Below are 26,705 nucleotides of genomic sequence, written 5' to 3'. Positions count from 1 at the left end.
CAGGGACCCCAAGGCCCTGCACTTTGTGAATCCTTCTCTTCCCTTTGCAGCTCTGCACTCTGGGGCTGTGATTCGTCCCCTTGCCTGAGGCACAGAAGCCTTTCTCCAGTCAGATGAAAGAGAGTATCCCTCTGAAGCCAATGGGCATTCAAGAGTCTGGCTATTCCTCTCTCTCCCTGCCAGCACCTCTAAATACCTCTGGAACCTGAAGAGCACAATTTGCAAACCCATGTTCGAGCAAGGTTAGCGCATTGATCTCACACATAAATTGTAAACTCATGAAAACAGGGACTGGATCTTTGATTTGTCAGCCTTTTAGGAATAAGAGATAGTTGCTCCTAAATCCTAATGTGGAACCGTGTAGACTGGAAGTGTCAGTTGTGGGTGGGGCTGGTGGTCCTCGGGCTGTATTTTGGACATTCGTGCCCCTCTTGCATGCCAATTCTGTCTCCTTTTCTCACAGCAGGTTACACATCGGACCTCAGCCCTCACTCCCCGCGGTGAGTCCTCAGGGCTCTGATGACCGTGTGCTGCAGGCCCCTTAGGGAGAGCGACTGATCTCCTCATCCCAGGGCACCCACGGGAGAAGAAGCCAGAGGACCCGCAATCAGTGGCTCAGGCTGGATAGGAAAGATGCACGCGGTGGCCTCCATGCCCCCCCCTCGGAGTCCCCGGTCTCACTCCAGACCATTTCTCCTCAGCTGCTGTGACCTCCATGCTCCTCCCACAGAACCCACTGGTGCCACCGACCCCCCCCCCCCAGCGCCACAGGTAGGTGACTTCTCTCTCCAGCTCCCTCTAGGAAGTCAAGCTATTTGGCCTCAAAGTTAGGACCTGGCAGTCGCAGAGAGGAGCCGCCGTGAGGGACCCTGGAGCTGCCATGGACAGCCTCTGCTCTCCTCCAGAGTAGGGCATGGCACCTCCTCGTCGGTCCAGTGTGTTGACCTGGAACAATTTACTTTCCCTCTCTGTGCCTCAGTTTCCTCACCTGCCCAGCACGAAGAATAACACTGCCTAAGGTTGTCGTGGAGGGTCCGTGAACGTGGACGTAAGAACACCTGGCGCAGGGACCACGGGGGATTTAGTGGACAAATATTGAGTGGGCGCGTGCTCTGTGCTGGGCAGAGGGCAGACGACGTTAGTGAGGTGTGTCCGTCCCTCACCAAGGTCACTGTGTATGGAGAGAGACTGGAAATGAACGTGCAATTACAATCGCAAAGAATTGTCACCGAGAACCGTGTTGTTTGCCACTTACTACGTGCCAGGCTGTGTCCTGTTGTGTCTTTCACTGTTAACTTTTCCCTTTGAATAAATATGAAAGCACATGAAGTTGCAACAAAAATAGTACAGAGTGCCTTGGACCCTTCCACCAGCTTCCGCCGGGGGTTAACATCTTGCGGGACTCTAGTACAGTGTCACGACCAGGACATGAATTGGCAGTGTTAAACCCACAGACCGCAGACTTCTGATGTTGCTAGTTTGACGTGAGCTCACTGGGGGGTGTGTGTGTGTGTGCGTGTGCGTGTATGCGCGCGCGCGCGGTTCAATGCCATTTTATGACACATGCAGATTTGCGCCACCACCACTGCAATCCACACACAGAACTGTCCCATCCCCACAAGCCCTCCCTCGTGCTGCTCTTTCGTAGTCACATCTGCCCGGCCAGCCCCTGGCCTTCACTCATCTGTTCTCCATCTTTATAATGCTGTTGTTTTGAGAAGGTCGTATCAACAGAATCAGAAAACGTGTGACCTGTGGGGCGCGGCTCTCAGCATAATGCCTCTGCCATGTGCTACCTCCTCTGAGAAAGTCTTGTGACCTTCATAATTTCCCTACCAGGATGATTCTCCCCATTTTACGGTTGAAGAAATGGAGGTTCAGTCATGTTGAGTGACATGCCCAGGGTCACATGGCTGGGGAAGGAAAACAGGGGATCTGACCCCAAACATGACTCACGGATGAGGCCACAACCACGGTACCCGAGCTCTGCACTGCGGCGTCTTTCTGGGAGTAGCGGGTGGGGTTGGGGAGGGGTAGAGACGTTGAGAAGTGACTTCCTTGAAGGACTGACATTTGCTTCCCATTAAGAAAAAGGTCTCTTCCACGTTGGATGGGACTGAATGCAGTTGTTTCCTTTCTTATCCCCCAATCGGTGAAATTGCTCCAATCCTGTTACTTTGAACTTGTAAACTAGCATCAATCAGGACCACTCCAGAGCCTCACCAGGGTCCAAGATCTCAGACCCTGGACACCTACCTGGCCCATATGCTGACTTGAGGGCCCCAGAACCTGCATCTTGACCCCCCGCTGCATTTTTAAGTGCCTTTTGATTGTGGCAAAGTATGCATAACCTAGACTTGGCCATTTGAACCATTTTTCCGTGGACAATTCAGTGGCATCAAATGCATTCACAATACTGCGCAACCATCACCGTGTTCATTTCCAAGACTTCTTTTCATCATCTCAAACAGAAACTCTGTCCCCATTAAACACTGCCTCCCCATGACCCTCAGCTCCAGCCCCTGTGAACTTCTATTCTTCCTTCCATCTCGATGAATTTGCCTGTGCTCGGCACGTCATGTAAGGGGAACCGTATCATAGGTGTCTTTCTGGGTTGCGTTTATTTCACTGAGCGTAAGGTTTGCAAGGTTCATCCACGTTGTACCATGTGTCAGAAGTTCATTTGTTTTTAGGGCTGAATCTTCTTCCTGGGAACTATTGCACAGAAACACCCAAATTACTTCTACCAATTTCCCCCGGCCCTGAAAATTAACACGGAGAACCTTTCAACACATTTCTTCTCCAGACTGGGGGGGCTCTGAGGAAAGGCCATTGTTACTGGAATAAGCAAGGGCAGGCTGGGAGTGGGGTCTCAGGGAAAGACGCCCTCAGGAGGTACCAGGGAATCCCCAAATGGATGGGAGGGTCTCAGCAGTAACTGAATTCAGGATGTGGTGGAGTCTCAGACCGGGTGCTAGTTCTCTGGCCGTGGGGTGAGGGGCTGGTGCTGCATGACAGGGAGAGAGGACGGCTCACCGTGTTCCTGGGACACCAGCCCCACGGGAGAGAGGGAAGGCTAGTGCGCCTTCCCGACGGACTGGTGGTGGGAAAAACTCAGCCTGGAGGAGACAGCCGTGTGCCCGGGGTAACCAGAAGGAATTACGTCTCCTTCAGCCAAAGCAGACAGCCCCTCGTCCTGGGCTCACTTTATCCAAATGGGAGCAAGAAGGAGGAAACAATTGAAGACGCTTCCAGATGTGAGATGTGTGGTGGCAGAGACTGTGCCTGGGAGATTCTGAAAGGCCTCACTGAAGTGACCTAGGCTGTGACCAGAAGGACAAGACTGAGCCACGCCTGCGTAGGTCCGGGAACAGGGAGTCGGGGGAAAGGCGCTGTTGGTGCTGAGACTCTGGGGCAGAAGTGAGCGTGAGCAGAGGAGGTCAGAAAGCTGCCCAGGCGGCTGGAGGGAGCCTGAGAAGCAACAGGAGCTGCGGCAGGGGCGGCGGTTAATGGGGCCAGACCGGGGAACCCGGTAGTCTGCGTTCATTTGGGTTTCTCTCTCACAACACTGCTCCCAAAAGTTGCACCTCTGAAGTACGAATATTGAACTTCTCCCGGTTTCCGTGGTCTAGGCATTGGGCACGGCTTAGCTGGGAGCCTCTGCCTCCAGGTCTCCGTGAAGCAGGACCTTCAGTCTCAACTGAGGCTAGACTAGGGGAGGATTTGCTCCCAAGTCACTCACACGGGTGGTGTCAGGAGTCATTGGGACTGAGAGTCTGAGTCTCCATGTGACTGTTGGCTGGGCGCTCCCTCAGATCTCGCCTCCCTTGGCCTCTACATAGGGCAACTGAAATCATCGCCACTTGCTATCTCATTTCCAGAAATGTGACAGAGAGAGAGCGCAAGAGATGGAAACAGAGGGGGAGATAAAGGGAGGGAACTCAGGAAAGCAAGCAAGAGGGAAGTGACAGAGTTTTTGTAATTAAAACTTGGATGTGACATTCCATCAGCTGGGCTGTATTCTATTGCTCAGAAACCAGTTACTCAGGATGTAGTGGTTCCACAAGGATGTGCACAGCAGGAGGGAGGGAGCGCTGGGAGCCTTGGTGGAGGCTGCCCACCACATAGGCCGACAATGAGGCGCTTGGGTCTGGTTCTAAGGCCAACAGGAGACTGGGAAAGGTTGAATGCTAGTGAATGACAATATCTGAATTTCCTCGAACTTCCAACCCTTGAAGGTGCAGACCTGACAAGGAGCCCCCAAGGGGCAGGGACTTTTCCCAAATCACACGGCTGGAATCCAGGCCTGTTTGGAGAGGTATTCCCGACTGCATCCACCCCTTCTTGTAATTCTTCCACCTCTAAGTTCGGGGACCAGACCCAGGCGGCACCACCTCCCAGATATGGGAGGCGTTATCACATGTCCACCCGAAGACGTCCCTGGGAATGTGTTTCTAGCGCCATCCCATCGTGCAGGTTGGGAGACTGGGGAGGCCCTGAGAGGCACAGTGGCTTTTCCAGGACACAGAACTGCTAGGAAAAAGGAGATCCGAACTGGGCGCTCTCTCTTCAAAGCTGGGGCGCTGGTTCCGATCCCAAGGAGCTGTGGGGAGGGCTGTGATGGAACTTTCTGTACAGCTCGGGAGATGACACGGGCAAGGAGGGTGAGCGGTCAACAGCCCCGAGGGGGCTTTGGGTGGGTCTGATGGAGGGAAGGGCCCCCCCATCCTGGAACCTTGGAGACATGACCTCACTTCCTTGGCGACCGACCCCAACAGCTTAGAACTCTGGTCACCAGGCAGCCATTTTGTACACATAGCCCATTTGACCAGAGACACTCGACACAGGAGGATGTGTTCATGTATCCCCTCTTTGCGAGGCTCTGGCGCACAGAGAGCCAACAATGACAGTCTTCTCCAGCGCTGTCGACACTGGCTGAGACCGCACCTCCAAGACCTCAGGCCATTCGGAAGAAGGAACCCTCAGGTAACACAAGGCAGCCCAGGGCGGGCCACTCCGGGTCAGGCCACAAGTGTGATCCCACCCTCCCATGCGGGCAGCCCCACACCCCTTGACCCTTATTGTGTGTGTGTGTTGGCGGGCATGGAGTGACGGAAGGCAGGGATGAGCGTGGAGCTACCCTGGACGGGAGCAGACGGTTAGGGCTTGGAAGCCTGGCGGTATGTCGTGTTCATATCCCAGGTGGTGGCTGGCAGGATGGAAGGTGAGTGCTGGGAGCCAAGCCGCCCTACCCGTAGGTGAATCCCAAGCCCGTGAGGTGTCATCTCATTCGCTCCCTGTCTGGAGGTCTATGCGGATGCCCCTCTGTCTGTGCTCGGTGTGCGGGAGAGTTCTCCCCCTGTGGGCAAGTGCAGGCAGGCCCCTGCTACCTGCCGCCGCGGCCACCGGACGCTGTCTTTGCAGAGCTCCACCCAGGAGATGGTCCAGGAGCTGGCGCATGGGTCCTACGGCTCCATCTCCCTGGACAGGGGGCAAGTGCAGCAGACCACCGACCTTGCCCGGGGCTGGACTGAGGGGAGAGTGAGTGACACCCGGGGCCCTGAGATCACCGGGGTGTGTCCACAATCCAGAGTCAAATCTGGAGCCCTCCCCTGGACCCGCCCAGGGCTTTCCCACTGGAGTGTCCCAAGGGCCCAGTCCCAAAGGAATCTGGACTTCCACGCCTCCTCACCAGCTACCTAGGAGGGTGGGAAGTCGCTCTTTCCTAACCCTAGGCGGAGTAGACAAAACACTGATGTTTGCGCTTCACACTCGGCCAGGGGCATCTTTGAAATCTGCCATTTTCTGAATCTGAAACCTCTGTAACGAGGGTCTCAAACCTCCCTTTCGTGTAAAAGAAAGAAAAACCAGCGTCCTTTCTTGTAGTCAGCCAGATCCTCACAGCGTCTGTCTGCCCGTGCACTGTCTCCCGACTGGGGAGGGCTGAGGTTCCCACCAGACATTTCCCTTCATGTCAGGAGCACATGAAGCCTCAGGTGGGGGAGCGGGGGAGTCCTGCAGCCCTGGCTTAGGGCGGTTCTCAGTTCCGACCCACAGGACCCTGAGCAGCCACTTGGCAGCCCGAAGCTTCCGTCCTCTCATCTCTAGAATGGGGATGTTTGTGTTGGATTCGCTGGTCAGTGCTCTTAATGCACGCTTTGGTGCGGGGCGGTCTGTCCTTGCCAAGCCAGCCAAGTGTCCTGAGGAACTCATCGTATAATCCTCCCCCCGCCCAAACTCAAATTGGACTTTTCAAGCCTGGAAACCGGTTGGCTGTGGGCAATCCTGTCCCTCCTCTGCACACATCCCTGAGGGGCTCACAGTTCCTGGGGGACCTCCAGACCTTGACTTCCTGGAGGTTCACGCTGGTGCTGGTGACTCTGTGTCCTTCCTCATCTCACCCAGCGCGGAGAGTCACTCGGGCAGCGGAATGAGGCCTGCAGGATGCGGGCCCTCCAGGCAGGCCTGCTGGAGAGGCTGCCGCCGTCCATAGGACCAGCCTTGGCGCCTCGAAACATGGCCAACGTCACCACCATCGTGTTTGACTGCGCGGCTGTCCTCACCTCCCACGGGGTCCTGGACCACCTACTTGCTACGTGAGTGCCCAGCCCCTCCTCAGCACAGTGGTGACTCTGCCCACTGCCAGCTGTGTGTCTTGGAAACGGCCCTCCATCTCTCTGAGCTTCGATTGCTCCTCTGCAAAGTGGAGTGGGAGAGGATAAACTTCATCGGGTTCTGGTGGGCACGAATGGGATGAGCCACGGCAGGTGCTTCCCTGGGGCCTGGCTCTACAGAAGGGGCTGAGAGACGTGCCGTGGTTGTTCCTGGTTATTCTTTCCCTCTCCCCGATGAAGAGCAGTCTGCTCCCCCATCGCTGGGATGGGGCCTTTCTGAGTTTGCAAAGGCACACGGAAAGCACTCTGGCAGGGAGTGTGGGATTCCATCCAGCTGGTCGTGGGGCGGGTCCTTGGAGTAGCCAAGGAGGGGTCTCCGGGGCCGCAGAGGGGCCCCAGGCCCACTCAGCTACCGGGGATGCTTCTGGTTGGAGTTCATTCGAGAACACTGTATATTAAGCACCTGTGACATGCGGGAGCTTTAGAGACACTTGGCACAACGCAGTGAATGAAGCAGACACAGCCCCTGGACCCCCGCAGCAGCCTGAGACTCAGATAGTCACACACCATATCATCCACAGATCCTGTCCCCCGCCTGTCCCAGGGGATGCCCTCCTATGCTCCTTTACGACTGGAGGCCTCTTCCCACGTTCTCATGCATGATGGACCCCAGCGCCAACTAAAGACCTGAGTGTTCTTTGAGTGCCAGACGAGGGCCTCCTGTCTCCACAGAACAGGGCTGGGGGAGAACAAGAGGACAGAGGACTGTGGCTGGGGCGGGCCCGGCACAACTCTGATCTCACTCATCTTTTGATTCCTCTGGGAGGGCTGAGGTCTGATGGCTTCTACTGCAAGGGGATAGGAGTGAAAGAGAGCTGTGGGTGGGGTCCCAGAGCCCCTGGGAACCAGAGGGGAGGCTGGCTTGAGCTGTTCCCTGGCGACCCATCCCCACCACAGTCCCGTCTCCCTCCGCTTCCCCTTCTCCATATCCACCCCTTCTGACCACCACCAGCAGGCCCAGAAGAGAAGGGGTGTTAGCGAGCCGCTCACACATCGGCCTCAGTCCTCAGTCCACTTGCACAAGGGCGTGGAGGGCTGGGCTGGACTGTGTCCAGCCTCTTTGCGAGAAGAGTGGCAGTGGGAAGAAGAGACTCACACAAACCCCGTGTTCCACCTGCTGGATGAGCAGGCCTGCCACTGCCAGGATGGCCACACAGGAGTCAGCGCCGGGGTGGGACTCCCCCCTGGTGGAAAGGGGCAGGCACAGGGCCCAGACCCAAAGCAGGGTGCCTTGGGAGGACAGTGTGGAAGCGACGGCCAGGCCTCTGGCTCTGTGGCCCAACTGCTTCCGCCCAGTACCGCGTCTTCTATGGTGGGAACCTGGCTGGACCCAATGCAGGATTTCTGGGAGCCCACGCCCTTTCCCTCTTTCAGGATGCGGCTGGCCTCTCTGCGTGTCATCTGGCCTGGGTCGCACCTGGGAGGCCCTGCCTACCTTCCCCAGGTCCAGCTGCAACATCTGGGGCCCAGGAGGGCAGAGCTGGAAGGTGAGGGCACAGCAGTCTGGGAAGACTGTCTGCGGTGGGGTTCACGGGCTGGGGTTCCCTTCAAGACAGCGGAGTCTCTCCTGTCTTGTAAAGTCGGGTACGTAGGTGAAACTTTCTCTTTCTCCCGCTGCAGCGCCAGTTCCAGAGCTCCTGCCGGCTCTAGAGCCAGAGCAAGGGCCAGCTCCGGGGCCAGAGGCAGCTCCAGCTGTAGTTCCACCGTCCGCGCCGGAGCTGGAGGCGGCCTCACCACCAGCAGCCTCACCTCCAGCAGCCTCACCTCCATCGGCCTCTCCAGGGCTGGAGCGAGCGCCATCAGCTTCAGCCCCAGTGCCAGCTTCTGAGCTGGAGCAAGATGCGCCATTGACTTTTGGACGATCTCTGCCTCCAGCTGCCGAAGTCACCGCAGAAGCGAGCGCCGAGCTGAGAGAGGAGAGGCCTAAGCTGCTGGACTTCCCTCCGAAGCTGGTGGCCGAGCAGCTGACCCGGATGGATGCGGTGAGCAGCGGGGCTCTTGGGCTAGGTGGGGCCCGCCTTGGTGGGCCATCAGCTGCCCCAGACCTCCTGTTCCCTCAGCCGCAATCCAACGATGTGGGTGCAAGTCACAGCTCCCCCACTCACCCACCGGGTGACCTGGGCCACCTTCTGGCCCCCAAGTCCTTGCTGTCCCCACATGGACAGTAGAGAGCACACCAAGGGCGGGCACCTGCTGGGCAGAGTGGCTGTGCGGATGGATGAGGTCGAACAGAGAGGAAGCGGGGCAGAGAATAGCCCTCTGGTGGGGGAGGGAAGCTCACTGGAGTGCTGCCAAGTCCTGGGTCACTCACCCATCGGCCCAGGAGGCCTCAACAGCCTCCGTACTTATTAGACACCTAGTGCGTCCTTACCTACATGGAAGACAGGCAAACAAAGCCCATGGTTGTTGCTGCCTCGGGGGAACGTGCAGCTGAAAGGGGAGTGGGACCAGGGGGTGATGAGAACGGGTGGAAGATGCCCCTTGAGATGGGCAGGTGTGAGCCGTGTTCTGGTGCTTGGGGGAAGCAAGACTGGGCTGCGAGCCAATGGGACTTCTCTTCCCCGCCCCTATTGGGTCCTCGGTCATCCTGCGCTGGGCGGCCTCAGCGGACACAGACAAAACCCAGAGACTCCCAGAAGCTTCAGGCCACCTCCTCAGGTTCCTGAGCTGCAGCTGACCAGTGCCTCCTGCCTGGGGCTGCGGGGGCCTGCAGACTCTGAGCTCGGGTGTGGCAGGGTCAGGTGACAGTCCCCATCCTCCCCAGGAGCTGTTCAAGAAGGTGGAGCCCCGCCACTGCCTGGGTTTTGTGTGGTGCCAGCGGCCCAATGGGAGCAAGGAGTACCTGGCTCCCACGGTTCGGGCCACTATCAACCAGTTTCTTCACGTGTCCGGCTGCGTCATCACGACGTGCCTTGGGGACCTCAGCATGACGGCCCAGGACAGGGCCAGAGTCGTCGAGCTGTGGATTCAGGTGGCCAAGGTCAGTAGTGGCAGGGCCCAGGGAGCCCCTCCCTGGAGTCAGGGGGACTGCCCCTTCTCCTCTCGCAGCTTTCAGCCTTGAAGTCGGTGGTCTGGGCCTCGGCAAAGTCCTAGGCCCCTTGCTGCCAAGGGCCTGCTGACCTTGAGTGCTGGTCCCAGTGGTGGGAAGCTCCCTTCCCGCCCTGGGTTGAGCTAAAATCTTCCTGCCCGCGAGCGTTACTCATCAGCTCCCAGGTGTGCCCTCCCTCGCTTCCCTGGGCATCTGCCTCATCCAGGACAGCAGAAGCCCACGAGGGGACACAAGCCAGAGGAAGCAGGGCTCCAGCCCGCCGTCGCAGCTCATTCCCTTCCCTTCCTCAGGAGTGCCGAGTCCTTGGAAATTATGCGTCCCTGCGTGCCATCGTGTCTGCTCTGCAGAGCCCCTCCATCAGCCGTCTGCAAAAGACATGGGGACGAGTTGCCAGGTGGGTAGGCCGTGCTCCATCCAAGCACCACCAGGGCGGACCAGACATCCCCCGTGCGACTGCCATGGACCCCTCATTCAGCTAGGACCATCTGGGAGGCAGCGGACCCTAGGGATGGGGACTGGCCTCCTTGCTCGGGTCTCTGAGACTCTCTGAGACCCTAGGCAGTGGCTCCCCCCTTGTCACATCCTGGATTGAGCCACACTGGAGATTTCCAAGGGTGTACTTCGCAGCAACGGAGCCCTCATCGGCAACCAACGCTGTTAGAAACAATGTGCTCAGTCGGAGTGGGAATGGAGGCCCCAGGTGACCGCAGGAGAGCCTCCACCCGAGTCCCACGGTGACCTCAGAGCTCCGAAGAACCCGGGGAAAACCCTCGTCCAGGCCCCAGGCCCTTTGAACCTTCCGGGTTCTCAGCCAAAGGCATTTCGCCTTCAACCGCCCCGGGTTTTCTTTCCTCCTTTCCTCTCCCCTCAGGAAGAGCTCTCGAAAGTTGAAGAGGTTCATCAAAGACCAGTGGGTGAGCAGGAGGCAGCTGGTGAAGGTAAGACGGAGGCTGCACATCTGGAAGGAGGGGGAGCGAGAGGGGAGGGGACCCGGCAGGATGAGCTTTGGTTCTCCTGTCACGTGAAGTTGGTCAGGAAAAGATGGACAGGAAGAGGGATGTGCTAGCTCCATGGGCAGGTGGGGGCAGTTTGGGACAGGAGGCCAGGGGCATGGGATAGAATGGTGCGGGCTGGACTGTTCCAGGAGGCTGAGGACCTGGCAGAAGGTGCCGGTGTCTGGCTTCCATGCTGCTCCATCAGCTGCCCTGCATCTTCCTCCTGGCCACTGGCTGGAGCGAGTGGGCGGGCTTCCTTTCTTCCGAAGTCAGCCCAGTCTGTGCTCAGGAAGCCAGGGCCCCACTGCTCCTTCTGTCTTCACTGTGCCTCGCAAGAAGGGCACCCTGCCTGCCTGAGGGATGGGCACTGCCGGATCCCACGGGCCGGGGGCACTCAGGGGCTTCCCAGCCTTGGGACGGACACTGGACCTGGGACAGATCTGTGTCCCCTCGGTGACTCCCCACTCTGGCCCCTAAAGTGGGCGCTGCAGACAGTCCCAGTGGGATGCTCACCCAGGTCCTTGTTGGCGATGACATGTGCCCCGGAGGGCAAGGGCAAGTGCCCAGGGAACTGATGGCTTCTTCAGGGATCCTTCCCGCCCAGACGTCAGAAGTTTCCTCGTAAAACAGAAAGGAAATGCCACCCCGCAGTGCCCTGGTCGCCCCCTCCCCTGCTAGTCAGACGTGGCATTCGGGGTCCCCATCCTGAGCGGATGAAGAAAGAATTCTGTGCAGGGGAACTCCCTGAGGGGATCCTAGGGAGCTGAGGGCTTTAGCAAGGCCTTGGCCTCGGCCTGGGATCAGAGACTCCTGGGCGTTGGGGCTGGCAGAAGCCACTTGACCAGGCCTCCTGAGACACCTCATCTCCCTCCATCCGTGGCTCGGCCCAGCTGGGGGCCCGAACACAGCCTGAGAGTCCCGAGGACAGCACTGTGGTCAGCGGCTGGGCAGAGGGTGGTGTGAAGGCAGAGGAGACAGGGGCCTGTGGCTGGGAGGGGGAGCAGCCTCTCCTCTGGGGCCCCCTGAGCAAGTCCCTGCCCCTGTGTGGGCCTTGGTCTCCTCATCTGGGAGCCAGAGGGAGATGAGCCGTGGTGCAGGCCTCACAGTGGGTGCCGAGGCTCAAGGGTGGGGAGGAATGTGGGGAGCTTGGACCTGGCTCCAGAGGCAGGCTTGAGCGGAGAGCAGTGATGACGGTCAGATGACGCTTGGGCCTCAGGAGACTGTGGGAGGCAGACAGAGTTCGTCAAACCTTCCAGACGAGGTAACAGGTTCAGGGAGGCCTGGGCGGGCCCAAGGTCACACAGGAGTGAGTGTTGGAGCTGGGATGGCTCTGGAATCAGAGCACCCTGGAGGCGGGAGCCGCAGGGGCACCAGGTGACTGGGGCCACATGTCCAGGGTCCCCGATCTGGGAGGGGTCTGGGAGGACACTTGGAGGGGAGCGTCGGCTCACTGGCCCTGTCAACACCCTGGCAGGAGGCGACCTCTATGTTGACCAGCCTGGAGACGGGCCCCACAGGTGCCCAGAAGGTAAGGGTGCCTGTGGAGGAGGGGCCCAGGAGTCGCAGGAGAGGGGACTCCCCTTCCTAGCCGGAGGTCTCTACCAGCAGAGAGGGAGCCTTTCTCCTCCAGCCCTGCTCCTGGTGCCACAGACCTGAAATGCCTGCATTGGAAGTGACCAGGAGGAGGCCTGGAACGGATGGGCGCACAACGGATTTGGGACAGGGAGGGGCGGGGACCACGTACCCTGGGTTTTGCCAGAGCCGGCTGCTGGGAGGTGCCTGGAGGAGTTTGGGGTTCCTGGAGGAGAGAAGAGGAGGAAATTGGGGGGAGGCCGCCTAGGTGGGTAGCTTGGGCTGGGCAGGAGGCTGGGGTGAGGAGTGGAGGAGAGGTCTTTGACGGCTCCTGAGAGCGGGATCTCATCACCGTCTCCACCCCGCTGGCACAGGGGCTCATCCCCTTCCTTGGCACATTCCTCAATTACCTACTGCTGCTGGACACCAACATGGAGGATTACCTGGAGGTGAGTGAGCCTGGAGGTGGAGCTGGGGATCAGGATTCGGAGATTTGGGAGGAGAGACTTGCACTGAGGCCTGAGCTCACAACCCTTGGCAGAGTCCTCTCGTGAGGGCCTCACAGCCACCCCGGGAGCTGGGTGTCATGGCCATCTTAGTGATGAGTGAATATAGGATCCAGGTGAGCCGCCAGTCCAGGCTGCCTGACTGCGGAGCTGCTGGAGGGTGTGTCTGAGCTGGACTCAGCCTCTCCCTCAGGCCCCGCCCCTGCAGGGAGTGAAGCCAGGCCCCTCCAAGGCAGGAAGCACACGAGTGGCTGAGCATCCCTTCCTGCCTGAGGCCTCAGTCTGTCTGTCTGTCAGAGAGGGCTGTCTTAGAATGTCCCTGAGCCATAGCCCCGTGGCCTCCTTGCTCTGGAGCTCAGAGTCTTGCCCGGGACCCATTCCCGTTTCTGGTAGCGCCTGCTCCCTGGTCGACCCTGCTGGTAGTGCAACCTGAGAAAGGGTGGAGACGGGGGCTAGCTATGGGCTAAGGGGGCTGTTGCTCATGGGCTTTGGCTCTCTGCCTTCCAGGGAAATGAGATCAATTTTGAGAAAAGGAGTGAGGTGAGCAGCTGTGGCCTCCCCGTGCGGAGGGTGGGGCTGTGGCAATCAGAGACTCCTCCGGGGAAGACCTTCTCTGGCCCGATGCCTTGGGCCTTGCTTTCCTTGGGAGAGTTCGGCACCCAGAGCTGGGAAAGCCGTCCCATTGGTGCGTGGGGGAAGGGGCTGGCACCAAGGACACCTTCCTGCAGGAGGAGCTATTTCAAGCCAACTGTGAGAACGAGCAAGTCCTGCACGGAATTGGAGGGAAGGAGGGTTCCCATGTGGGCCAAGACCCCAGACCAGCTCCTTGACCCTCTTCTCACCTGTCTGAGTCCCCAGCACGGTCCCCCACCCAGGCCCCGTCTGCATCATGTCCTTTCTCCCAGGAATTCAAAGTCACCGAGCAGATCTTCCTGCTCCAGGAGGCAGTCCATCTTTACCACATTGAGGCTGAGGAGCGATTTGGGGCCTGGTTCGAGGCCATGGAGCCCCTCAGCGAGGATGAGAGGTGAGGCGGGGCAGGAGTTGGTGAGGGCAAGGCGGACTCTCTCTGATGGCCAGCTCCAGGGAGCCCGTGCCCGTGGCTTCCGGGTCAGTCCCGGGGCTTGTCGCATGGTCACCCGTGGGGCCCTGGGACTCCAACTGCTGGCCGTCTCTGGGAGGGTCACCTGAGGTGTGGCTCCCGGTAGCTGAAAAGTCCCCTCTGTCCTTTAGCTACAGCCTGTCCTGCCACCTGGAGCCCCCACAGGAGAGGGCCGGCAAGATGCGCCGGTTTTTCCTGCCCAAGAAGAACCGCGCGTCTCTCAGCTCAGGGCTCGGTGAGTGTCCAGACAGGCAGGGACTGAAGCCAGGGGCTCCGGAAAGCTTCGGGCTAAGCACGGGCCTAGGGAGATGGACAGCCGGCACGGGGATCCCAGCTCCACTGCTGACCAGGCCTGTGAGGGACAATTCCCTTGACCTTTGTGGGACTCAGCTTCCTCTTCTGTGAAATGGGTGAAGCGAAATGCCAGCTCCCATGTCAGGGACAATGGGGTAGTGTTGACTGAACACTCAGGACAAGGTTTGGAGCAGAATGCAGTGGGGCTGAGGTGTTGGGCTGGGATACTGGTGTGACCCCCCCAATCATCAGTGTCTTCTCTTCAGTCACCAGACCCCTGACGCAGAACCCAGCAACAGTGGCAGATCCCGGTCCTTCCAACAGCTCGAGTGCAGCCTGCTCTTCAGCGGCGGGGACGCGGCTGGGAAACACGCGGGGCCCCAGGCCGGCTCCTCCCATGCTGATGGGGAGAAGAACATTCTAAGCCTTTTCCTGGGAGCCCTGGAGCCCAAGAGGGAGGGGACGACCCCACCCCACAGGCCTGGCAGCTCCACCCCAGCGCCTGTTTACCACTTGGGAAGGGGCCGTATTTCTTTCGTGTTAGTAGTTAGTGCTAGTTTTGAATTTGATGTTAAAATCCTGTTTCTGTTCCAGCCTGCGAGTCACGGTCTGGTTCTTTCCCCTCCTGTGCTCGTGTCAAGGAGACACAGACTCTCGCGTTCCTCCTGGAATGAAGAAATCTTGCAGGGTCTCGGCTTATTGTATGTGAGAGAAGGGAGAAGGGCCAGGCCCCTCCCTGGATACTGAGGGACACCTCCGCGCCCCCCCTTACTCAGAGGACGGCTTCATTTCAGTGTGGTTCACGTGGGCCAGGAGCAGAGACAGCACCCAGAGCTCCTGGCATTTAGAGGGTGGAGGTACTTTCACAGGCAGAGCCACAACCACTGGAATGCGGGTGTCTTTAAAATGGCACGGGCCAGCACCACGACCTGCCCCAGGACAGTGGCTGCTTTTCCACCCCTTTGGAGGAGAGGCCACGTGTTCGGCTTCTCTTGTGGAGGTTCCTCTTCACCAGATGTTAGGAACTTGTCGTTTTCTAATGAGGCTCTGGACAGCAGCAGCTCTAAGTGCAGAGAACGATGTAAAAGCTCAAAACGTGCATGTGGAGGGTCAAGGCCGGAGAAGGTCATGTGCAGATGGACTAAGGGCAGGCAGGACCCTCCCTCCCCCGGCCCCTCTGGGGGCTCCATGTTCACCCTTCACCTGGATTGGAATCCTCTGGGATCCTGGTCCACGGCTCTGAATTCCTTTCCCTGCAAGTTTGGTATCCAGGGGGACAGATCTGTGATGCAGCTTTGAAGGCTACATCTGGGCATCCTTCCCGACGCATCACTGCTCCTTGTCCACCAGGATTTCCTGCCTCCGTGCACTTCCTTCTGCAATTCTTGGAAGGGCAGAAATTCCCTCGAATGCCTCGGCCTCTCTGTCCCGTACCTCGTGGCCACTCCTCCCTGGCAGGGTCTGACGGATCACGGGTGGAGTCTGCTTTGCAAACATTAGATACCCTAATCCTGGCCAAAGAATGACCTATACTCTCCCTCGCTGCCCAGGGTGACATCTGGGCCCCTGTGGTTCTGAGGTGTGTGGTCTCAGGCAATCACCTGTTCACACACTCAGGCATGTTGTTTCTGACTCATCCTAACGGGGCAGGAGGACCTGAGCCTATAAACCATGCAGCCCCTCGGAGGGCTGTGTTCTCTTGCCCAGCCTTATGCTCCGTTTATGGTGTGGGTGTGAACCTTTCCCGTTGGAAGCTTTCAGAGATGAGTCGTGAGAGGAGGGTGGTTGAGGGGTCCAGCAGGGAACGCAAGCAAACGGATGACGGGTAAACACAGCCTGACAAAATTAAAACACTTAAATGGTTCCAGTCTGGTGGTGAGCAGACACTGCTCCGAGCTCACTCCAAGAACCCACCCGGTGACCAGGAGCTAGAGGGTTACCACCTGGCATTTAGAACGCCCCCCCCCACCCCACCCCGGGAAAGACCCTGTAAGACTAGGACCACAGGAAGTGCTTGGCCCTTCTGAGTTCTCCCCTCCTTTCTGATGGCTGCAAGTGTCACCCAGACACACAGCAGCGTGAACCCTGCCAGGGAGGCCTCCTCAGTACGGCCAGCAGCTGAGGAGAAATGCTGGTTCCCAGCAGCCCAGGCCCTTCTTGGTATGGCACAGCCATCCAGGAAGGTGACTTTCTAAATGGAAGCCGGAGCCGGCTGTACCTTCCCGCCACAGAGAAAGAGAAGTGCCAAGTCCCAAGGCTAGTCCAGGCCCAGGAGGAAGACACCGTGTCCAAGGGGTTTCCCTCACAGGGCCGTGAGGCTCCTGAGAGCCGACCCTTTGGTTGCAGCGCTTTGTTTGTCATGAGCCTACCAGACGGCAGAGGACAATAACTCGCTGCCTCTTTGGGCTTCCAATGGCCAAAAATGAACTGATCGCCAGCAAAAAGAGGCCCACATGTGCAGCACCTGTATCTCATCAGTCTTTATGTTACTTTGATATAAATTTTAGAGAGAGAGCTATATATATATGTTCACTCACACACAAATATATCATGCACTCTAACTTATTCCAAACAGAATCAAGAAATAATACTCATACTCCTCAAATGCACGGTTTTGCAGCTGGTTCCCTCTCGGTAGCTGGTATTTATAAGCACCTTCTTCCAGGACCCATTTCATCTTCCCTTCGCCCTCCACAAACCCCGCGGCTGGTCATGGTGCTCTGCCTGGTTAGGGGACCATAACCTGCCTTCCTGAAGGGTCTGGGTCATGGCAGTCCTACCTGGATTGGATTCTGCTCATTCCCTGGGGACTTCAAGCCCAGGACGTGCTAGCCCACAAAACGCGGTCAGGAATCTCCTGAAGTCCACACGTGGGCTTCCTCCTCTCCAGGCTGAGGAGCAGAGGGAAGCCCGAGTCCCAGAGGAACACGAGGGCTCCAGACAGTGTCTGCTTTGCATGTCAAGATGGAGAAAACTCAGGGGAAACTCTGAGGGTGAAGCAAGGCAGTCCGTTGTCATCATTCTCTGCACTGAATCCACCCAGACGGTTCCAGCAGAGGCTCCACAACAAGCAGCCCCAAGCACCCAGGCGGGAGGCCGGCTGCGCTGTCCTGCCTGGGCTTGCCCAGTACATGCATGGTCTACATATTTTGCAAATGACCACAGCTGAAGATGCCCAAGGGCTAAGATTCACCCTGAGCTAACATCCATTGCCAATCTTCCTCGGTTTTTTTTTTTTTTCCCTTGAGGAAGACTAGCCTTGGGCTAAGATCTGTGCCCATCTTCCTCTATTTAACACGTGGGATGTCTGCCACAGCATGGCCCGATAAGCGGTGTGAATGTCCACAACCGTGACCCGAACGTGCCAATGCCGGGCCTCCAAAGTGGAGTGGGCCAGTTTAAGCCCTGCGCCACCCTAGGTTATTTTAACACATCACTCTCAGAAACTGATAAATCTGTCACGTGAAGGTAAGCAATTCTAAAGAGGATTTCCATAATACTGCAAGCTCCATCCCTCCAATAGACAATCAAGTCCTAACAAGCAGCGGTTTATTGTCACGTTGCTGATGCCGGAAAAGGTCTCTGTTGACAGCACGATCCCTCAAAGGCCTTGTCCATTTCTGTGAATCCAATTTCCAGCACATAGAGATCTAAAGATTGAGGCAAATGTGGTCTTTCCTCCTTGCAACTCTGAATTAACATGCAATAAAGAGCAGAAAAATGGAGACCTGGAAGCAGACCTCTTATTTGAGAACAGAGATATACCAGCGCTTTTGAAATGATCTTTGGAGTCTACCGGAGTATTGCACAGAAGGAATGATCCATTCCGACTAGGTAGGTTTTACTGTGTCGCTGTGAGGGCGACAACGGAATCATCCCGCGAATCGGTAACTCTCTGTGACTTTCAAGCGCAGATAAATAATATACTTCGGAAAGGAAAATGCGAGAGCACCGTGAAACGGAAAGCCCTCCTTGCTCTACTCAGCTGAAATCCAGTCTCTCCTCCACAAGAAATCCCTGTCTATGCTTCCTACGTCCCACAGAGGAGTTTAATAAAAGAAAAGGATTGGTATGTCTTGAAGTTGCAAGAGCTCAAGCAAGAAAACGTGGGACCCTTCAAGGAGACGTCAGTGAAGTGCCGGGCTCCATCTCAGGGGCACCAGCGTCTCCTCTCTTTCCTGGTGCTGTCAGCACATCCTTCTTGGGCGCTCACTTTCTCTGCCTGGCTGCTGAGCCTGTCCACAATCGCTCTCTCCCGCCCTCTTCCCCGTCCCCTCCTGTTTGCTCAGATCTTCCACAGTCACCAGCAATTGTTGGCCGTGGAGCTATGGGATGCCCAGACCAGTTCCCAGAATCATCTCTGCCAAATCTGAGGAAGGGCAGGGGTGTGTATGGGACTGGACGGGGCACCCCATGCGAGCGCACCCCGCAGGAATTCACCTCTGCTGCAAGGTGCAATTTTGCAAGGCTACGGCAAGTTCCAAAGGGCTTGCCACTTCTCTCCTGCCAGCAGACCTGTTGGGGCTGGTGCCACGTGCTCTCCCAGTGACCCCTCACTGCTGGGTGGGATGGCATTCTAGTAACTGGCCTTCTGAATATGTAACTGCGCATCCTCAAAGAGATGGGAATTCTTAATCCGGGCTTTGGTTTGGGTTGATTCCCACGATCACGCAGCTTCCTCTGCGAAGACTTGACCATCATCACTTCTTTTCCTCTCATCCTGTAAAAGTAATCATGAAACTGGACCCAAATGAGAAATGAAGCATGGCTTCTTAGGACAATTATCTCAGTTTCCCTGTACTTCCACCCTTCCTCTCTCCCTCTGGAGCTCTTCTGACCTGTGTCCCAGGACATCGTCAAGCAGATTTGGGTCAAGGACAGAAAGCTCAAGGTCAAAACTCAGGACTGCTCCAGATCAGTTTTCCTCCCCCGTCTCGTAACACCCCCTCCTTGTTTCAGTGTGATTTTATTCTCTTTTATTGCTCTTGCCATTCTCATCTGTGCAAGTCCTGGCACTCTCTCTGAGGACACGTGATCCCCCAGCTTACTATAGATCCCAATTCCCATCCTTTCTGTGTTTTCTGACTATTCCTTTGGTTAACCCATTGGCCAGTTGTTGCTCTTAGCCTCTTTAGGGTCTAAATCAATTGTGACATTATCAACTACCCCACTCTTAGCGACTCACTCCCAGGTCCTGACATTTACATAACCCAAACGATCATGTTCACAACTAAATAAGTTAGAGTCCAGCCCCATGGCTGAGTGGTTAAAGTTGCGTGTGTTCTGCTTCAGGGGCCTGAGGTTTGCGGGTTCAGATCCCAGGTGCAGACCTACTCCACTCATCGGCCACGCTGTGGAGGCATCCCACGGACAAAGGAGAGGAAGACTGGCACAGATGTTAGCTCAGGGTAATCTTCCTCCTAAATAAAGAAATAAACCCTTCAGAAAATGTATTCATCCACCACAAATTCCTGATTTCCAATATGTCTTCAAACATTCATACAGAAGATACCTGTTCCTTCAGATCGGAAGTGATGCCAGATCACCATGTCCTCACTTTAATTTCCTCGTGGACCTGTCAGTCCTACATTCCACGGACTGTGATCTCAATAATTTCCTTGAAATAATCAAAAATTCCTTACCACTCGTCTTATTTGTGTTGTAAAACTGGAAACCCGGGAGATCCTGATTATCTGCTTTGCCATTCTACTGCTAGTCTTATGATAACTGCTGAAGAAAAAGCACACAACACGATATTTTGTCATCACCATAAAGACAAAATCATCTGCATCAACTGGGAAGCATCCATAATGCCTGGACATTTTTTTTCTTTTTTCATCTCTCGGGTCAATAGCAAAAACACCAAGGCACTCAGTTAACCAATGGGCAAAGGAGTAGAATAGCCATTTTTCCAAAGAAGACACACAAATGGCCAACAGCCACATGAAAAGGTGCTCAGCATCACTAATCTTTAGGGAAATGCAAATCAAAACCACAAGGAGATATCACTTGACACCGGTTAGGGCGGCTATTATCAAAAAAAGTAGAGGTGACAAATGTTGGTGAGGTTGTGGAGGAAAAGGAAGCCTTGCAACTGTTGATGGGAATGTAAACTAATACTGTAATGATGGAAAATAGTCTGGAGGTTCCTCTAAAAATTAAACCTAGCGTATAATGTAGCAATCTCACGGTATTGTGTTTTGTACTTCAAATTTCTAACAGAGTATATATTCTGTTAAGTGTTCTTAAAGCAAAATAATGATAATAGTAAAGGGGGTGGGAGAAAACTTTGGTAGATGATGGATATGTTTATGGCCTCGATGGTGGTGATGGTCTCATGGGTGGACACTTATGTTCAAATTCATCAAGTTGCATACGGAAAAGTATGACATCATTACCGATTCTTCTGCACCTTAAAACACAACATGTCCTCATCCAGAAAATGAATATTGACTACGTCTGGGGACAGACGTTAGTTAGACTTATCGTGGTGATTATTTCACGATACATGCAAATCATTATATTGTACAAATGAAACTAATATAAAGTATATGTCAATTATACCTCAATTAACAAGCGCACACATCATACAAGACTATTTGAACATTGTAAACGAGTTCAGTGAATCCCTGAAACTATCCCATCCCCAAATGTCACAGGAAGCAAGGAGGATGAAGTAAGATGGAAAGTTGTTGTGCAAAGCTGCATGCAAATTAAAATCCTTTAAGTTGCGTTCAGCTGCTGTCACTGCAAACCAAGACAAGCATGGACAGTCCTTGGTGAGTCAGCTTCCGGTCAGCTCTTCCCCAAGGCCCGGCAGTCATGCGCCCCTCCCCTAGTGGGTCACTCTGCTCTGTCCTCCAAAGTGGCCAGCAGGAAACCCTGGTAAGATTCTGGAGGACAGCCGCTTTCTATCCTAGATACTCACGTTTTAACAGACACTCGAGATGAAATGTCAAGACTTAAAAGCATAAGTGTCTATTTGTGTAGTGTAGGGTATAAGGGAAACCATAGGAGGTCTTTTCAGCATCTCTCAACTCATAATGCAAACATAGCCCTGTCTTCAGAAGGACCGTCCTTGGTCTTTGGTGCAGAGTAGGGCATGTCGCAGGTGGCACGAAGGACAGGTTGTAGCAGCACTATCCTCACTCCAACAGAACTATCTCACTGGACATGACCCCGTGGGTCTCCAAAATTAGTTACTGAACATAAAGAAAAATAACTATCTCTCTAGAGGGGCAATTTTACCGATCAAGGGAAAACTTCTGAATTTTCGCATCTTATAACAAATAAATGATATGTCCTATTCTATCCTAATGAGGTAGCATGGGTACTTCCATAATAAATACTTTTCATTTTCAGTTCAAACATGCTCAGCTGCTTTCAAAAACCAAAAAACCAAAACAGAAACCCAGGCATGTAAAATTAAGTGTTTTAACTTGATAAAGTACTAACACAGCAGTGGCTTCTAAGGGAAGAGCTTTCAAACGAAATGATCACTTTTGGTAATGACCGTAGAAGATGGTGCTATCGCTGTGAAAGGATGGAACCAATCCAGAACGAGCCAGCTTTTGATTAAGGACAACGGAATTGAATCAGATGCCAGAAATACTCACTTGGAAATCAAAGTCCCATCATCATCCCTGGAAGCATTTCTGGAACTTTCCCTTTGGACACAAATTTTTGTCTTCCAAAGGAGCAGACATAATACAGAGCAAATAGCAGACAGAGGAAGATGAGTCCCAGTTTGCCAGGCACCAAAAGGGAATTAGTGGCCCTGAGTCACATCTCTAGGAGCCCCACTGGGTGAGGGCTTTCACCAGGACCACACATGTCCACTCAGCAAGGGGAGTCCTCAGGGATGTTCACCTTACTCCCCAGCCCATCGAAACTGAAACAAGACAACCCAGAGAGAGAGAGAGAGAGAGAGAGAGCACATGTTAAATTCAATGAGTTGGGGGGCCAGCCCCACGGCCACGTGGTGGAGTTCCCGTGCCCCGCTTCAGCAGCCCATGGTTCGGATCCTGGACAGGGACATGGCACGGCTCATCAGGCCATGCTGAGAGGGCATCCCACATGGCACAACCAGAAGGTCCTACAACTAGGATACACAACTATGAACTGGGGAGGGGAGGTTGGGGAGAAGAAGAAGGGGAAGAAGAAGAAAAAGATTGGCAACAGATGTTGGTTCAGGCGCCAATCTGGAAAAGAAACAAAAAAAATCAAATGAATTGCTCACGTAGGGCACGCAAAGCGTCTAACTGTGAGGTGAAACAATGGAAAAACAAACTTTCTGGCCTCCTGGCAGGAACCTTGTTCTTTAATGAGCACAGGCCTCGTGCTTCACTGTCTCATCCCCTGGGATGATGCTGTTTGGTGCGACAGAGGATGAACTTTCCCTGCAGAGGTCAACATGCATTTGTTTTTATAAAATCAGGATTCTGCTCTCTACTTTCATATCTCGGTTGTCAAATATCCACTGTGATTATAATCATTTTACTATTATTTGAGACAATTTCAAAGGTTACACAATATGCAATCAAAAGAATGTCCTAATTTGTTCCACAGTGGCCTGAAGGGAAAGTCACCAGACAACAGGCGGGGAGGGAAGGCTTACTTCAGCAGCAGTTTGAACAAAGGGATCTCGGAGGACCTGACGTTTTGAACTGAAACGGAGTATAGAGTAGGAATACGTGTGTGGATCCTGGGGCGGAGATGAAGGGTGACTGCTCAGTGTGCTGGCAGCAGCAGTGCTTGTTCTGTCAGGTGGTTCTGAGAGTTTGCGTTAAACATCACTCCCTGGATGTCAACTGTAGTCATCAGACGAGATCGGAGACCGAGAGGTGAAGGGGTGTCTAGTTGGCGAGGGGGAGTTAACAGCTTCCGTTGGAAATATGTTTGCTTAAGGTGCCTATAACATACACCTGGAGCATTATAGCTCAGAAATAAGATCTGGACGTGGTTTTTAGACATCGCCATCATAGAGATAACAGTGGAAGGCATTGAAGCAATAGAAGAAATGCACAAGAGTACTGAGACAACGTAGGGTCAATGGAGAGAATAGGGCTCACATTGAGTCCTGAGCTTTCGCAATAGTGCTGTGTGAGAAGGACCCTGTGAAGGACACCAGGGAGTGTGAGCTGGTTCACAGGCAGTCAGGAGCCTGAGATGTCGAGAAACGGAGGACAGGGAATCATTCCAAAAGAAAATCGTGGCCCGGTTCTGCGTTTGTTCCAAGTAATAGAAAGATGCAGAAACACTCTTTGGATTTAATTATGGGGAGATAGCTGTGATATTATCAAGATTGATTAATACACAGACCATTGTCTGAAGTGTGGGGGAGTGAGGAGCTGGTAATTCCATGAACACTGATCTTTCAGGTTCATTGTGAAGGGGAAGGAAGACGTGGGGCGAGAACTAGAGAGAAATGGGTTCAGGAGAGGCTGTTGTTTCAACAATGAAGAGATTGAATGAGTGAAAGGAATTCGATGGGGGAGGGGAGGGGAGATTGCTAGCAGAGAACATGACGTTTGGAATCAATAATAAAACTTCTCTAGAGAGGAGGAAGAAGGGAGACAATTAGGCTAAACCAAGGATCAAGATGAATTTTCAATGGAATCAGGAGAGGAGTCATTGATGGTTAAGAATGGTGGGATATTTGTAGACTTTGCGGCAGTGAGCTCAAGTATTTCTTGTAATGATCTAACTCATCAACATAGCAGGAGATGACCCCCTTGGTGGAAAGTGAGGGGAAAGGCAAGAAGTTTTTAGATTGGAAAGGCTCGGTGAAGGTCTGAACTGTTTCTGAAGCCCGGAAGGACGCACCAACTATCACGGCGCCGTAGGATGTAAAGGGAAGGAAAAGGAGGACATGTCGCTTCTCTCCTGTCAGGATGCGTGTCTGCTGGCACAGCCTGAGCCAGCAGCTGGGATGGCTGCTTTGTGTCCTGAGAAAACAGGGTCCGAGGTGGAAACCTACACCGAGGACCGGGCCGGGCAGTTCTACGGGAGATGTGCTGCTCAAATCACAGCCTAATGTGCTAATGACATCTGAATCCCCCAATACACAAACACGCACTGTGGTAATGTCTGGTAACACCAGCTAAATTGACAGGAAAAATGTCACAGCTCAGTGTCATGAGATGGACACTGAGCATCCTGGCTGCTAGAGTATTTCGGGTCTTCGTTGTTGTCAATCTGGATGTTTCAGACATGCATCTCTCTTCTCACCACTGAGACTGTGCCTGTCGCCTCCTACTCAACCTCTGAGGCCCCACTGTGATGCCGTCGTCTTCCCTGACGCTTCCTCCTTGGCTGGTTCACCTTGTGCTCTCTGTGCTCCTGACGGTTTGCCCCTCTTTAGAGCTCTTTGCACGTGGACCCAGAGTTATTTCTTTACCTTGCATCTTTCTGGCTGGTTTGTGAGCAGGGTCTGTCTCTTATTCATCTTTGCAGCTCTGTTCTTCCACACAAGAATGCCAGCAGAAGTTGAGGGACATACCCTAAAGGGAAGACTTAGTGATTGTATTATTGGCGGTACTTTGATGTTTTGTTTTGATTTTGGTGAGGGTGCTAGAGGGTGGACTGCCAATCAGTGACAGTCCCAATCGCTCAGTGCTCAGCTTATTATTTTGACTTGAATTTTACTAATGAGTTTGTGTCATTTACTCAGTATACAACATGCTTGATTGGGCTAAATGAGGAGAATTCCATAACTCAGGACCTGCAGGGAGGCTGATGCATGCACAGCAATCTGCAGTACTGTCCCCAAAGTGGGATTACACAAGTCTGGGCAAAGTCCTCGGAGGACCAGGAGAGGGGGCCCAAGGAGGATGTGGTTGAAAACCAGAACAGTGATGACATCGCTTCACATTTTGCTCCCTTGACACCCTCAGACCTCAGGGCTTTGCTGTCTATGATCATTCTCAGAGTGCTGGGAAGCCCGTTATGTATCGCACTACTGCCGTCCCCACTACTGTAGATTTTGGTAGAGTGTTTACCTTGGCTTTGATTGTGTCTCTACAGAGCCAGCCACCTGGTGGTCTGCTCATGTCGGGTCACACTTGATATTTAGCCTTTTGTGGTCAGAGACAGCGCTGTCCTGTGTATTCATTCCTCTGGGGCCTAGAACACAGCAGGTGTCCAATCACTAGGTGGAAGGCATCCATCCTCATAGAGCCTTCAACTCTGTGCTTTGTAATTATCGACTTTAACAGAAAGATTTGAAAGTACAGTGCTTCGCAGTAATTTTCTGATATTGTCAAGAAAGACTGTCCCATCAAGAATATGAAGCGTATCTTTATGAAGTGTCTTTACTTGAATGGGGATTAAGTTGGCTGCCCTGGAGACATTTTCCTGTCATTTCTGTTCGTCTACTTGCTAGTTGCATTGTATCTTTGATAAGTACTTTCTCAAGATATTGAGCAGTGTTTGCTAAATCTTGACTTCTGTTTCTTTTATAGATAGTCACTGATGATTTTCTCCCATTCCTATCGGTCCAAAACTCTTTCATAAAGAACAGATTTGAGTATCTTCTTATTCACTGTGGAGGCTTTTGTGGTCATGATGTATATCTCATAGACTAGACCTCAGGGATATGATGCTTTTGATTAAAGATGAGTATTTATTATATTATTATGGTGTATGTAGGAGGAGAAAAATTGAGAAGGAGTGATGGTTTTCAGTTTCTCAGGTATGTGTATATATATATATATAAACATATATATTGAAAATTTTGGGGGCCGGCCCAGTGGCGCAGTGGTTAAGTTTGCACGTTCTGCTTCTCGGCAGCCTGGGGTTTGCTGGTTTGGATCCCAGGTGCGGACATGGTACCGCTTGGCAAAAGCCATGCTGTGGTAGGCATCCCACGTATAAAGTAGAGGACGATAGGCACGGATGTTAGCTCAGAGCCAGTCTTCCTCAGCAAAAAGAGGAGGATTGGCAGTAGTTAGCTCAGGGCTAATCTTCCTCAAAAAAAAAAAAAGTTTCTTAATAATGAACGTGTTACTTTTTAACTCAGGATAAGATAAAATTTAAAAAAAAGAAGCTTGTTTATGATATAAAGGTGGAGTTGAGAACTGGGATATAATGCAGGTAAGTCATACCCAATGGAATTTACTGCAGAGCCGTGTGTTTTCATCCCGCCATTGACAAGGTGGACATTCACGCGGGTCCAAGTCAGGCTGAGTTTGCCTGGTGACCAGCTCTTTCTTCTGACCATCACCTCTGGGATGTGAGTTGCTGTCAGTGGCCCTGCTGTGGGGACCAGGGCCGGTCACAAGGTCTGCTGCAAGCCCAGGAGAGTCCCCAGTGATCCTGCTCCAGGGCCAGAACATCAGCATACCGGTGACTCCGTGTGGCTTTGTTTCCTGGGTGTATCTTGTAGGTAGCCTTGTAGACTCATCGGGTCATATTCTGATCCCTGGAATCTATGACCACGTGGCTCCTCTTACTGAAGAGGAAAAAACAAATGTACGAAGCCATTGACCTGGACCTAGAAGAATACCGGAATAG

At 54.0% G+C, this 26,705-nt stretch overlaps 2 protein-coding genes across 2 annotated transcripts in view; both read left to right on the top strand.

Moving 5' to 3' along the window:
* LOC138922324 (ral guanine nucleotide dissociation stimulator-like) overlaps window positions 1–26,705 on the top strand; it is a 378,765-nt gene that overhangs the window by 299,805 nt on the left and 52,255 nt on the right. The gene's annotated exons all lie outside the window — the stretch shown is intronic.
* LOC138922320 (ral guanine nucleotide dissociation stimulator-like) lies at window positions 4,745–14,785 on the top strand. Its single transcript, XM_070259066.1, has 14 exons — window positions 4,745–4,986; window positions 5,425–5,541; window positions 6,406–6,596; window positions 8,049–8,161; window positions 8,295–8,656; window positions 9,439–9,654; window positions 10,014–10,117; window positions 10,595–10,661; window positions 12,193–12,246; window positions 12,665–12,739; window positions 13,304–13,336; window positions 13,702–13,823; window positions 14,030–14,133; window positions 14,459–14,785. The coding sequence occupies exons 1-14, from the start codon at window positions 4,852–4,854 to the stop codon at window positions 14,614–14,616; spliced, it is 1,851 nt and encodes a 616-aa protein (XP_070115167.1). The 5' UTR covers window positions 4,745–4,851; the 3' UTR covers window positions 14,617–14,785.

Source organism: Equus caballus, unplaced genomic scaffold (assembly GCF_041296265.1).
Source record: "Equus caballus isolate H_3958 breed thoroughbred unplaced genomic scaffold, TB-T2T haplotype2-0000768, whole genome shotgun sequence".
In the NCBI taxonomy this organism is placed as follows: Eukaryota; Metazoa; Chordata; class Mammalia; order Perissodactyla; family Equidae; genus Equus; species Equus caballus.
The sequence above is the reverse complement of the archived record's forward strand: the minus strand, read 5'-3'. Positions and strand labels throughout refer to the sequence as shown.